At 36.9% G+C, this 15351-nt stretch overlaps 1 protein-coding gene across 3 annotated transcripts in view; it reads right to left on the minus strand.

Annotated features, from left to right (window-relative positions):
• Positions 1-1992: 1992 nt before the first annotated feature.
• Positions 1993-15351, minus strand: part of rad18 (RAD18 E3 ubiquitin protein ligase) — a 60048-nt gene continuing 46689 nt past the window's right edge. For 2 of the 3 annotated variants that reach the window (XM_079840467.1, XM_079840468.1), the window contains exons 12-13: positions 9676-9722; positions 1993-2230 (exon numbers count right to left, since the gene is read on the minus strand). In XM_079840467.1, coding sequence (XP_079696593.1) covers positions 9698-9722 — 25 coding nt within the window. In that variant the 3' untranslated portion in view covers positions 1993-2230; positions 9676-9697. The remainder of the gene's footprint in view (positions 2231-9675; positions 9723-15351) is intronic. The other variant, XM_079840466.1, reaches the window with a different exon arrangement.

Here is a 15351-nt window from a genome sequence, read left to right on the forward strand (position 1 = left end):
GTGTGGGAGCGCCATAAGGTTAGTTGTCACAACGAGCGAGAAAGGTTGACATGGAGCAGCTAAATCTCCAATTTAAACTGGGTCTCTCTCAAGCCTAGTAGTGAATGTTTTATGAGAAGTAGAATAATTTCTTTCTGGGTTTTTTTTTTCTTCTTTCGTTATGAGAAAGAACCATATTCATCCGCACAGTGACACAGCGCCGAAGCACAACCAAAACAAAGTTCTTCCGCAAAATCCATGCAGTTTTGTTAAACTGCTAGAGGGCCAAAATTTAGAGCGTACCTTTAAAGCAGCACTAGGTAACTTTTCAACCTTTATAATATATTTTCAAACCTCTTGTGATGATACATCGACTTACAATAGGTTGAATGACACGTCTGCCATAGCCTGACGGGGGTCTGTATCGTTTTTAATCGTACTTTTAAACTACGGGTTTCGGGTAGTAACCCGAGAAAAAAAAAGAACTACAAAATTCGACTGCTTTACGGCATATACGTCACTTCCACCACCCCCCCCACACTTCCTTAAATTCGGACGTGAGAGCCCGAGCCCAACTATCATTTGTTTGCCGAATGTTATAGTCATGTCCGAAGCAGCACAGAAAAATAAGAAAGCAAAGGTTTTGTCAGAGGAAAGCAAAAAGAGGAAACGAGAAAGTGATCGGATTAAAGGCAGGACGAGGATCAACATTGGGCCAGCGTTTGCTCGCGTGCGTGAGCTGAAGGAGGAGGGGCTACATTCTTGCAAGTATGCAATCATATTTTAGGATACCTAACATGTCTGTGCTATTGGTTTATTTGTCTTGCCTCAAGCTATAATGCAAATCGATTTTTCATATTTGCAGATTCATCTAGGGTAGCTTGATATTATAATATTGACGATATATGGTTATTACCTACCACTCAAACATTGAATTGAAGTATCATATAGATTCTGTAAAACGGTAACCAATAGACTAGGCTACTATAATGACGCTGGCTTGTAAACGTGAGCATCGCGATCATTTGGCGTTTGAAAAAAACTAAACCCATGAAATTATATTCATATGACATGCTGAAACATATGCCACTGTACCTGGGATGAAGACATTTCACAGGCGACGCAAGCAGAACACCTGCATGTGAACTCCGGCAGTGTTCAGGGCTATCATTGTTGTCATGTCAACAAATGCACGTGCAATGCATCCCCTGATACAGTAGTAGAGGACAATACTGTTTACCAACTGTAGGGGGACCCCGAGAGCAAAAACTACCTAGTGCTGCTTTAAATATCTGGTCACATAGAAAGGGTCAAGGTTTTACAGATTAGCATGGCCCTGTTAGCCCCTACTGGTTAAAGGTTCTGGGTATTCTGGAAAAAAGCAAACATTTAATAATGTTAATTTTTTTTTTTACAGTTGTTTTCTATGGAAGCTTGTTTCCACCACAGAATAAAAAAATACAAAAAGGTAACATCTCGCAATTCTGACTTTTTCTCAGAATGGCGTGATATAAAAGCTGCATTCGTGAAATATGAAGTCGCAATTGCAAGTTATAAATTCAGAATTGCGTGATATAAAGTCACATTTCTGAGAAAAAAGTCAGAATTGTGAGATGAAAAAGTCGCACTTATCTTTTAAATAGTTTTATTCAGTGGCGAAAACAAGCTTCCATAGTTTCTTTAAAAAAAGAAGAAAAAAAAGAGAAATTAGACCTATCTGCACCACAGGACTGTTGTTCCTGACATCCTTTTCCTCCGGCTCAAAAGTAATTATCCACTCGGGAGAAAAGATGGCAGATTTCAAACCGCATGCTTCTGGTGAGTTCTGTATCAGTTGAGCAACTACAATTGAGATGAATAGGAATTCTAACAGATCGTTTTCTTCAGGTATTTCTCCAGACATACAGACATCCTTACATTTTCATTATATAAGGAGTTTCATATGAAATTATGAATTAATTACATACAAAAATGACTCCATTACACAAGTCATTTTTTGTTGTTTGTTTTATTGGAATATGAAGGAATGATGATAAAAAAAAAAAACTATTGTACATGTTGGCAATGGAATTCATTCAGTTCAGATATTTCGACCACATATTCAGCTAAAAGAAACTAATACTCTTTGTTACATAATAAACTGGGGATGTTTCTTCACTGGGTCTTCAAACATGATCGCTATGGGAATGGAGACCTCGCATTGCAACCGGCCACTCTGGACGCCTGAAGAGGAGAGACTCGCTCACCGTGTCTAGAGAGAGAAATTCACGTTAAAATGGGGCCGTTTGGCACAATAGCAAAGCACAGGTTAAATTGAGCAGAGCGATAACAGAACAAAACGAGTGTTCCAAAACAGCTGAAGTACAGATCTCTCTTCTGAAAAGATGTTTATTGCATAATCATTATTGCAGACTGTAAAAATTCTCCTTCACATGTTCAGTTCTGAAAACAACAGCTCAAAGACTAATGATGATTGAATAACTAAAGGCATTAGAGCAGCAGCATGATGTCCACAGAGATGGTGGAGCCTGGAGAGAGAAAGGAGGGAAAAAAATGCAATAGAACCTGAAACTGAAGCCATTTCCTCTCACACTAAGACAATAATTCACTGAGCCACTTGTTCATTTAGCCAGTTTGTCATCAATTTGTGTTCAGTGCCCCCCGCAAGACACACCAAAGTACACCCACAGCACAACTTTTTTTAAAATTCTTTCAAAAATCAGCCAGACGAGACTTCTGTCTCTCCATTTCCTCTGTCTGCCTGACTGCTTTTTGCATAGGGTGCTGAAACTGAGAAAAATCCCGATTATGCTAAGGAAATTAACACTATGAGTCAGCTGTTTGCAGTTCAATAAGATGTCTAAAGAAGTGAGCATTATAATAGATTTTGCAATCCTGTTAGCAATGAAAAAAAGCATATTTCATAAAATTGTGATATTCATGAAGTAACATCATCCTGTTACCAAAGCAAAAAAAAAAAACATTAACTCCAAGAATGTTCTAGTTCACATCACTGACTGCATTTGCCGTAAGGCCTAATAGTCAGAAAGCTAATTCGGAGTCTGCAGACAAATGCCTTTTCACAAACAAAATCATGGATGAAGTCCAATTTCACAGTGCGACCACTATTTCTAAGAACTGGTTGGTAATGCCACTGCTTCTCAAGGACATGCTTTTATCATTTAGAAGGACTTGTCTGCATTCACTTTTAAGTCAGTATGTGCAGTGTCACAGTTACTGGAAATGAAGTTTCTATGCCAATTTCTCTTTGTCCATTCTGGTTAAGATCATGTCTTGTCTGCATAATATTCTATTCCTTTCCACAAGACCAGATTTTCTTACATCATAAATTCTTTGAAAATGCAGAAACACTGAACAGAACAAAGGATTTTTGAAATCCAAAAGTGGAGTAAAGGGAAATCCAAAACATCCAAGAATCAACACTTTGTCCAAACAGAATCTCCTCCTTTAGCCATAAACTATTTAATGCTGAAACTATTTCAAAGTGAAACGCACACAATATGCAACATATGCTATCACAAAATAAAAAACAGGGGGCCTGCAATACTGCAGAGGGCCATTCATTTTTTAATTTGAACAAACTAAAAATATTATATTCAACCACAGGCGAAGTTAAAGGGTTACTTTAGCGTTTTAGCATTAAGCTTTGCATCCCCCTGAGACGAGAGATTTATGTATTTTATGTCTGGAAAAAAGCCTCCGATGACACAAATATCGTCATTTTGTGTCATTGGAGGCTTTTTTGGCCAGAGGCTAGAGACTACAGCCAGTAGTAGGAGCTAGTTCTGCATATTTTCAACCCTCCCATAAGGGTGGGATCTCACTCACAGAATGTAATTCATAGAATGACGTTCATAACGGTGCGGAGCAAAGAGAGTATCTCAATGAATTCCTATGAAAGTTACTTGGGCTGGGTATTGACACAAATTTAACAATTCGATTCGATTTCGATACACAAGCTTTCGAGTTGATTCTTTTCGATTCAATTCAATATCGATTATTTTGGATATGTATAGGGTATAATACATGGAAAATTTTCTCAAGGAAAGCTAATTTCTGAACTAATGTTGTAAACTATGGGAGTCAGTTGATACTACATTAGCCTATTAATATTGAAGGAAAAAATTAACTGATTTGTATACAAACACTTAAAATGACACTAAATTATGTTTTTTTTATATAATAATAATAATAAAGCTATAATATTAACTTTACAATTACAATCATAATTCTACTCCAATTCGTTTTTTGAAATATAAACATTTAAAGGGTGGCTGTCATAAAAACGTGCCAGATTTATTAAATATTGAAGAAAATTGACAATGAATAACCTATGTAATGTGGTGCATATAATTAGCAAAATGCTCCTCTCTAGAGTACATTTTTCTAGCTGACTAGCGAGTTTATGGACACTGGATATGTTTTTTCTGAGGTAGCTATGACGTTACGTGACATTGTTTACTTGTAAGCCGTTTTACTTACATCTTTCTGCGGTTGAAACACTGATTGAGCGATTCTATGTGACATTATACGGATTTCGGTAAGTTGTTCTGTATCTTTTAACGCACTTTCAGAAGCTCATTCGTGTTTATTTTGCGCTGTTACTGTTATTAAGGCGGAAGAGAAGATCTGTTCATGTTTGCTCCGCGCTGCTGCTTCTCTTGAGCTGAGCCGTGGCAGAGAGATCTCGCGCCACAGCACCAAAACGGTATTTATGTTTTTGAATTTCGTAAAAAAAAAAAAAATAGACTAATCGATTCTTGGGATTTAAGGATCGATATTGTTTTGTAAAAGTGATAGTCGATTAAAATCGAGAAATCAATTTATTTTTTTGAAACCAAATCTTCCGCGATCATCTAGTCTGTCAGCTCCTCACTCTCTGATGAATGAAATTGACTCCTGCTGCGTTTGTGCTGCGACACCCATTCGGCTCGTGCTGTATTGAGCAGACACGTTCAGTTTTTAATTGCAGTGTCTCTTCTCTAACTGAACTAAATGATTTTATTACTATAACAATCAAAACAACGGTGGGGTGGTGCCGCGGTGGGCAAGATGTAACTGGTAAGAATCTAGCCACCAGTGGCCTCGTAGGGCAGCGAAGCAAGTGCATTCTGGGAGTTGTTGTCTTTCATCCATGAGCCAAAAATACATTTTCTGGCTTTTCTCAGTCTAGAAGGCACCAACTTCTAAAATAATTTCACATTTCTACTACATAAATGACCCAGTTTAAATACACATTCATCTTCCCAGCGCTGAAGTACCCCCCTAATCAGCTAAATGTGTCCTTGCACCTCCCACATTAAAAAACAAAAATATTACATAGAATTTAAACGTAGATGTATATAAATTTTTTTAATGGCTGTTATAAATATATTTATAAGGGCTATATAGCAATTATTTTAATTTAACCAGTACGTAAATAATATTTAAAAATTGAATATGACATCAAGGTGTCATTGAGATAACGGATGACCTGCCTTAGACAATAATAAATGCATAGCAAAGATTAAAAAGGTAGTAGAATTGTGGGCAGCATCCTGAATTTGTACTCTAGTACTCAATGTACTCAAATGCAAAATCTGAATGATAAATTGGAATAGGTGCAAAGATGATGATGACAACTGACTGACTTCAAACTGGTAAAGAGATCCAGTGTTTAATGACAGATGCAGCAAAACATCTCACGACCAAGCGATTTTGTATGGGACTGAGAGGGTTAAAGCAGATCTTTTTTAATATACTCAAGCTATAGACGGCAAAAGGCAACCCTCAGGATAAGCTTAAACCAGCAAAGAACAAGAAAGATGCAATAGGTTCTTTGCAGGTTCTGGTTTATGACTCTGGATTGCTAGCATGACATTTGCAACGACTTATCCAAACATCCAATGATCCTGATTTCTTCCAGATCAGATCTTAACAAACGGAACTAATTGATTCGCCTCATCTGAAATAGAGAAGCTTTAAGATGGCTTCATAGCTTGAACGCAAGCCAATGCGCGTCAAGGACCTTTCACTGTCAAAAGGGTACTGCAAGTTTGGACAATGTACATGTGTAAACATCCCAGCCATTGCTTTTTCTGGGAAGTGTTACTCAGTAATGGGCAGAAACAGTCCATTTGATGCGAATAAACGGGTGAATGTTGCACGTGTGCACAAAGAGTACAACGGCAAAAAGTGATGGTACAAGGTTGCATGTTGAACAAGCTTTTTATACAAGTTTATAAGAAAGAGTAAGAGATTGTGAAAGAGACAGCCCTTTAAACAATCCACAGCTGTCCATATGGAGACAATTTCACATGAAGAGGCTGCATTAAATGTTTTCACTCAAAAGTCAAAATGACAAACTGTGGCACTTGTCCTAGATTAAACAAACTTGTTCTAGTTATGACAGGGGTCTCCAACAGTCAATGCAAGTAGACCAGGAGAGCTACATTATGTCGGGGGGAAAAAAAAAATTAAACAAAAACACAATATTAGGTCAATTTCAACCAAAGCTGAAGTTAAGAAGCCAAATTTATAATAAAAATTTTAATACACTACAGTTCAAATGTTTGGGGTCAGTGCGATTTTTACAGTAAAAACTGTGCTATTGTGACATTTTTCTATTTAGGGGGTTCTCGTCCTGAAAAAAAAAAAGGTTAAAGACCCCCTGAGCTATGGAAATTGGCTCAGTTGTATGCTGAAAGCAGAATGTGTGTGGGATTTGATGCTACTCGCATAAAGCAGCTTCCTCCCTTCTTTATGTCTTTGCAAAGAGATTTATGGTATATCAATTAAGCAGGAGCTGGGCCTGCAGATAAGAGCCATAGAAGAAATATTTTATTCATAAGAAATATTTGATCCATATGCTTAATGAGAAAAACACAAACAAATCAGTCCTTTCAGTCTCCTGGTTCATGAATCACACAACGCTCGAGAAACAGTGAGTGACACTGAGCGCTTGCTTACGGCTTCCAAAGCAGCCAGTTCAAAAGGAGAATGAATGACATCGCCTGGGACACAAAGGCAGCCGTGTGTCTTGATGAAGGTTTAACCAAACAGAGATTGAGTAGGGGGATTTTCTGTGTTTCATAAACAATGACGAGGGCGTTAAAAGGACGATCTATTCTGGAAACACATAACATCTTTCAACATTCCTGTGTTTGGGAACAGGCTGGAAGAAACCGCTATGAGATAACGTTTCACTTCTGAGAGAAAATTAAAACAGCTGAGAATTTAATGCACAAATCTTTCATCTTAGCTTCAAAGTTTAAGCTAGATTCTTAAATTCTGATTGAAGAAAAATTAGGCCCTTATTGTAACAGTATGCTACAGGTTATGATTTATAAATTATGACTGAGGAGAGTTAAGTTATATGTTGGTGTAATAGCCAATAAATCAGCCATTTTGATATTCCCTCGTGTATCAGTTTCAAAGTCTACCATAGAAGTGGGGAAAAAAAATTTTCTGGTGTCAAATTTTTTGGTAAATGACATGTAAAATAAACCATGCTTTCTGGATAACTGCATTCAACATTAGCAAATCTACTTAGGTCAACTACTAATTCGGATTAGAATGTCCCAAATCACACTACGAAGAGTACTTTCTAAGCATGCATTTTGGGGTAATGTTGGCCAAAACTGTCTGAGACAACCGCTTTGGGTGGTTCTCAGATGCAATTAAAAAAAGTATTTTACTATCACCAGTGCAATACATACTTTTCATACTTGGTAGAAGTATGTAAATTGGGATTCAGCCCTGGTCTACCTTAGATGACAGAGTGGTGAGAATTATCTTTATGAGCAAGATTGACAGTTCTGTTCTGGCTAAGACAGAAAAGTTTCTGAAAAAAATCTGGAACATTAATCATGCACCGTTTGTGCTATTGCTTATGTCAAGCATTTTGGTTGGGTTGCAAATAGGGCTGCACGATTAATCGAAATCGAACCACAATCGTGATTTGGCTTGTGTGATTATGAAAGCGCAAAGGCTGCGATTTTAATGAAATAAATAAATGCCCAGCATGTTAGTGAAGAGCGACTCTGTAATCAGTAGTATATGCTGCTCTGTCTTAAAGCACTGCGAGTTTGAGTCGCTTCTTATAACGTGCGTTTGAAAAAGCAACACGTGTCAAACATCTTCACAAACTCGTAATATGAAGTGTTCATACCCCTGTTGTCCAACAAAATACGTTTAATAACATCTTTTAACTCACTTCATATAGTCAGTCGAGTGTTTGTGAGCTGACGTGGCTTATCACAGAACCAGGCAGAATCTACGTATACATATCTATGACCCGGACAGAATTTTGACCTCACCTACGGGAAGTGATGGCACTCTGGAGAGCTAAAGCGTTCGTCTGATATGAGGTGATATATCTGCATAAATACCGTTGGGTTTCTCTCAGAAACCGATCGTTTCGTGTCTTAAGACATTGAAGTGTCGTCACGAGCCGCGGGTTTAATTTGAAGTTGTCTGTCCATGTTTTTTTTACTCTAATAGAATTCGACCCCATTGACAAGCATTATATGAGTGACACAGCAACGGTTGGAGTTAAAAATCTTAATTTGTGTTCTACTGAAGAAACAAAGACACCTACATCTTGGATGCCAGAAAAATATCAAATTTTCATCTTTGGGTGAACTATCCCTTTAATATTGATTCTTTAAATCCAAAGGCACTGACTTCAATATTTATAGCCAGAGAAATGCAACAGATACGCAACAGATACTATTTTTTTATCTGGTCAAGAAAACAGACGTCCTGGCATGCCAGCTAACCTTAATGTCATGTCTGACATAACACTATCCCACAAACACAATTTTCCACAGCACATTTATAAAAAGTCCTGAGGTGAATCCTCAAGGTGGGCTTGTGGGTAATAGGTGGGTGTGTGCTGTCTCTAAACAGAACTGAACTAGAAAGAGAGCAGCTACTGCCTGAATCTCTTATCCCACAGTGAGTGGCTCATAGTGGGGGGCACTACTCAATCAAAGAAGAGCAATCTCTTGTGAAAGAAGGCCTTACACAGTCCAGATGTGTTGAAACTACAGAGATGCAACCAAAGCCAACAAAAACTAGCTAGACTCTAGGTGTTTATTAGATGACCGTGCAGGTATTTTTGTGGGACAACATCCAGTCAAAGAATAGACCGCATGTTTATTGCTGAAAGCAGCAAAACATTTGCATGGGAAAATCAGCACTGCATTACTGAAATGAAGTGTCTGAGATTAGTCAGTGCAGAATATTCAACAAGGGAAGTAGACATGATATTCTCCATTAAAAAAAGTTTGGGGTTAGTATGATTTTTATGTTTTTGAAAGAAGTCTCAATGCATTTATTTGACTAAAATACAGTAAAAAAAGAAGAATTGTGAAAAATTTCAATTAAGAATTAAAGTTATATTTTAAATTGTAACATTCCTGTGATGGCAAAGCTGAATTTTCCACATCATTACACCAGTCTTCAGTGTCACATGAGCCTTCAGAATTCAATCTGATAAGCTGACTTGTTGCTCAATAAACATTTCATTTAATCATCAGTGTTGAAATCCATTGTGCTGCTTTTTTTTTTTCACATTACTTCCATTATGAAAAGAATTTATGGAAATATTAGGAGATGACCGGTTATAGTGAATTGTGCACAATAAGAAATAAAGCAAAATAATTGTATTTTTGTATGTGAAGAGCTACTTACTAGAGTAGCTGCTGCCATGTCTTCAACAGAAAATATCTGAGATGGAGCTGAATTAAAAGACAGAAGAAAAAGAAAAAAAACCTGTTAATATATATATATAAGTATATATAAGTCTCTAACCAGGTCTATTACAAAACATTGTGGGTTGGGGGAAAGCCATTACAAACAATATAATAAATTACTTGTTAAATACATTAATATAAACTCGCCTGCTTGGTGTGAAAAATATTTTTGTATTTATGTTAAAAAGCTTTCCAAGGCATAATTTGTTCATAATATGTTTGTTTTAATGGTATTCTGCTCTAAAGCCTCAGAGGTTTAATTGCATTTTATATGTTGTAGGAAATCTGAGTAACCAATTAGGAATAAATCGATACAATTTATGGTTCCCTCTCAACAGGGAGATATCTAAATTCAGATTAATTCATAATATGGCAGAATATTTAGCATTTTGACTCGGAATGGGAAAGGGCCATATCTTATTATTCAACATAGCCCCAATTGCATACAAACAGTTGCAAAAACGGTCCTTGACAAGCATGATGTTACATGATATTTGCACAGCATAATAGTATAATATGTTTTAAGATTGAGGATGCAGTCAAAATCTACGTCTTAAAGAGGTATAGACACAGTTGACACAATGAGGTGTCTTATGAAGGCATGTGCTCCTCACTCATATAATTGTGATATATGCAGGCATAGAATTATTGTGATTCTGCAGGCATGGGCATAATTTTGAGACACTAGTAGTGACGATAACTTAAGTCAAGTCACAAGGCCCTGTCACTGCGGTGCTCTGGTCCCAACTCTGCTTGAGAAATGATTACAGAACTGGTCTCTACTGATGAAACGCATGGGGGACACAACAAACCAGCCATCTGTCATGTAGGAAGTGCGGAAATTGTGAAGCTGGAGGCAGTGATGGAAAGGGGAGAGCAGTGACACAGGGGGAATTGGTTGCAATGGAGGAAGTGCGAAATGAGAGGGGGGCATTATTATAAAAACAGTAATCGAGCCCAGAGTCATCCCTGACTTTATTTATGATACAAAAAAAATACACAAAAACATACCAGGAACTGAAAGTGTGAGTAATCAATAGCTAATGCGCAAAATGCTGAATAAGCCAACCTATGGTCACATTAAATTTTGTGCTCCGTTTACTTTTATTCTTACTCAAGTAGAGAAGGTGGGCAAGCATATAAAATAGAACTTTGACCTCAAAGTTTGGACACATTTGACTTTCATTTTTATAAATGTATATTCTTAAACGCTTTGTGCCTAATTTGTGCCTCCATACGAACATCTTAATTAAACGCACAAGATACATTTCAGTTTAGCGCATTACAAATATTTAACGCAATTAACGCAGCATCCGTTTTTTCTATCATCCTTTGGGTACCGTTACATTATATGATCTCGTCCTTATTCATGCAAATGCTCTTAAACCATTCCAGCGCAACAAGACAATAGAGAATGCGCTGTCTGTGAATGCCCGGGTGCGTCTCAATCAGCTCAAGACGCGCACCAGAATAGAGTTCTCTTTCGTGCTTGATTTGAATTGTGCCAAAAAGCCGGTTTTGTCGGGTATTCTCATTCTCAGTTAAATAACATCTTAAATTAAGTTAAAAGAGTTTGGAGAAAATGAGATGCGCATGACAGCGCATCAGATCTGCGTCATGTTCGGCAGTGGCAGATCTTAAAGAAACACTAATTAAGTCTGTCATTAATGTTAATCGCAGAACAAAAGTAACAGAAAATTGTACCTTTAATAAGGATTATTCTATATTGAATGTATTATTTATGCAGTTTTTATCAATTGATAGCACTAATTACTAACACAATAATAATACTAAAGAACGAGTAGGTGTGTTTTAATTTGAACTTACTATTGGTAGTGTATATGCACTACCAATTAAAATGACTTATCTTCGTTTAACAGACTATTTTCACCAGACAGATCAACTTAAATAGCAAAATATCCGACAGAAATCTGACAGAGTTAATAATGATATCAATAACTAATGTCAATGACATTTGAGCCACTCCACCACGTGCTACCGTTTAACTTTATTCACTGTAAAACCATCTGAACACACAGATTAAGATCATTAATTCTGAAAAACTGCATTTTCAAAAATGTTTAGTAGCAGCAGCTTTTAGATAAACATAAAAAGCTGTTTGCTATTTACCATCATTATACATAATGGTTATTAATTGCAATCATTGGTTTAAGTGCAGCCTAACGCAGCTTTAAACATTCAAGGTCTGAAATGAGTTACCCAGAATTTATCTAGATGATTTAGTGGAAGAGGGAACCAAGAAAAAGAGAGGGAGCCACATGTATCAAAGGCATTTACAAAACCACAACAAGGCTGCCACACACATCTGTTTCTGCCCTGAATAAGAAGAACGGGATGTAATACATTCTGTCACAGTTAAAACCAAAGTTTGTTTTAGATTCAGGGATCAAGTAGACCCAGAAGAGCTAAGATTAATGTTCACCAAATGTACAATTTAATAAAGATCTACACAACAGCCATTTTCTATACAGGACAAATACTTTCTATATTTCTACTGATCAAATACAAACCCCTTATTACAAAGAGTCAGATTTCCTTGCTTCCATAGAAATATGGAGGTTATTAAAGCAAAAAGGGGCCAGATCACATATTAAACTCTGAAATTGTTTACTTTTCACTCAAATTTATATGCTAATAAAAGAATAATTACAGGGCTCGACAATAAGGACTGCCTGATGGCCCGGGGCCAGTGAGAAAGACACTCGGACCAGTTGACGGAACAGTCACTTGCCCGCTCGGGCCAGTGCTGCATCTTCACGGAAGTTGAATTGATAGTGCATTTGTAAGCCTTGCCAATTGAAATATTCAAGCGCACATACACGAGAAAGTGGCTCTCGGTTTAGAGCGTGCGCACACACACGCACCCATGCGTACAGTCTTTTCGAGTATCGTCGTAAACATTGTCGGTTATGTCTTAAGTGCGCGTAAACATGAAATTTGCCATAATTTGGTGGTCATCAACCACCAGCATTTTTGGTAATTTTCACAAGTTTCATGGCCCACAGAATATCTTGTGTGAATATCTGAACATGCAATATATCAAAAGAAAGAACAGACCCTCTGTTTTATTCTAGCTTCATGCATTCTTTTTTTTATCAACACTTGAATCTGGGTAAGTTTCAAGAATAACATTGAGGAAAAAAAAGATGAGAAAAATCGCGTTTTTGACAAACACTACATCTGGATCAGTTTCAGAACGATGATCAAAACACAGATGGAGTAGATGGAATCCAACACCCCCAAAGCGTCAGTCCTAGAGCTCGTCATGGGTCGACATTTCAATCAATAACATAGCCGTTTTGATTTAGATGCTGTTTAATGTTGATGATTGCATTATTTTTCAGATGCATCTGCTTATATGAGATTGCTCGTTTCTGCTTCTTCACCTGTGTTTTGATCTGGAAATTCAGTACTCATTCATGAGATGCGTCATAGCGCCCCCCTACCAACTGTGAAAACATGGAAAGCCTCGTCAATGGAAGGGAAGCGTTTTCTCATAAAAGACGAGATAACAAAATACAGGGGGAAAAACACTCACGGCTCTTGACTGAATAACTTTAATAATGGTTAATTTATATTTATACAGTGAAGACTATGCAGTGATATCTTACATTTGATTACTATTTCTGTACCTGGATATCTAGTTTAGACCTACATGAAAAACCTGAAAAGAACTGTTTTTCATTTGTATGTTTGTTCTTTTGTATTTGTGCTCAATTTTATTATTTGTTCTTATTTTATTACTGACGGTCTTTAAAAATATGTCAAATTTATACGAGTTAGGCTAGAAGTTTTTGGAGTCAACCTGATTTATTATGGTTACATGGACCAAAAACAATAACTAAATAAACTAAAATAAAATAAAATGTATTGTTTTACTTTTTTGTGGTGGGGCAAGTAAAAATTTGAACCACTGGCCCAAACGGGCCAGTAGAAAAAATCCTTAACGTTGAGCCCTGAATTATATTACCTAAAGACCACAAAAATGGTAAGGTGTCATTTTCCTGCTGAATCACAGGACATACAGAGGTCATACCACTGAAACTTCAAAGGAGAAGAACTTCAAAAACTCTTTCTACCTGCAGAATTTTGATTGGTTCTATACCTATGAAATCATCTCAATGTCACGGTTCAACAAAAGAACATGAACATAACTTCAGGGTGAATAAACGTCACAAAGCAGATCAACTCATCCTATGAATTTCAGATACAAAACGATCAAATCTTTTTAAAGGGAGAAAAAAAAATAACATCCTTTGATAAAACATTTTCTGACAAAGACTTCAATTGTAAGAACAAAAAAAGAGGACTTCCCACAGAATACAGCTTTAAGCATTTTTACAGCATGAGCTCAAAATATTAGGATGCAAAGTGCTAATGAAAAGGACAGTATCTTGAAAAAAATATGCTGTTCATGATCTGCAATATTTTAACAAGCATATACAAACTAATCCCTAGAATACAAGAACCATCCATGCAAATAAGCTCCTAGTATCAGTTAATTACCCAGAGGGCAAAAGCAGAACACCATCCAGCCCAAGACTCCAGTAGGAGCTGCAGTTTTGAGCCTGTAATTTGATCTTATCTCATCATCTCCGATTTGTGTCCTTATACTAGTGGAGCTGCCAATGTCGATGAATTGATGCATGTCTAAAATTTACCTTAACCTTTGACTTTTGACAGCAAATCAAACATTCAGATGTAAAAATCAACTATCAGGCACTGGCTGATGTGAAAAACAGATAGATGTGGAAGATCATACATTATATTATATATCCATAAATGTATAGATTTGTTTGGCAAGCCAACTAAAAACAGCAACCTTGGTGAAACGATCAACCCACTTCCTAAAAACACAATGATGAACGTTACTGGAGGCCTTTTAAAAATTAATAAAAACAAATACATCAAATTATAGTGCCCTTGAGCACATAACACATGCAACACTACAATGACATGAATCTCCATGTATGAGTTTAATAAATGATGTGTGTCCTCCAAAAGGTGACATGCACAGTCAAGCAATGAGGGATACTTTAGAGAGTAAACAAGTTAGTATTCATTTTTCAGTTTAAAATGTCAACGATTATTCAAGCTCAGTCGTAAACTCTTTACAAAGGTTACGTTCCTGTAATTCCCTCAATGACAAACTTCAATCTTAAGATGAGCATGACCTGGCATGAATGTTCTTAAGAAATCTGGTTAAAAGTTATTAGCACATCGACTACATTTTCAGTCAACAAAACCACACGGAAAATGAAAACCCCATTTAATGAACTTCAGCACACATTCTACACCATTTTCCAAAAAACTAAATTCCACAGTCTAAAGCCCCTCAGGAGACTTTAACATTGGCACCGCAACAAATTACAGCACTGCACCAAAATATAACACCATTAAAAATGGATGTGTAAAATGACTATTACGGCCAGGGCATTGTTTTGCAATGCGCAGCAGCTGCTCACTTTCAAAGTGTAAAGAGCATTTTGAGTGCCACAAAGAACAGCGCAGTCAAAAACGCATTTTTAATGCACACTGAAAACACTGAAGGAACTATGTGCGTTATTCAAGTAAACAGTTGTTTAAGTAAATG

The sequence above is a fragment of the Gobio gobio genome, assembly GCF_949357685.1.
Source record: "Gobio gobio genome assembly, chromosome: 17".
Classification (NCBI taxonomy): Eukaryota; Metazoa; Chordata; class Actinopteri; order Cypriniformes; family Gobionidae; genus Gobio; species Gobio gobio.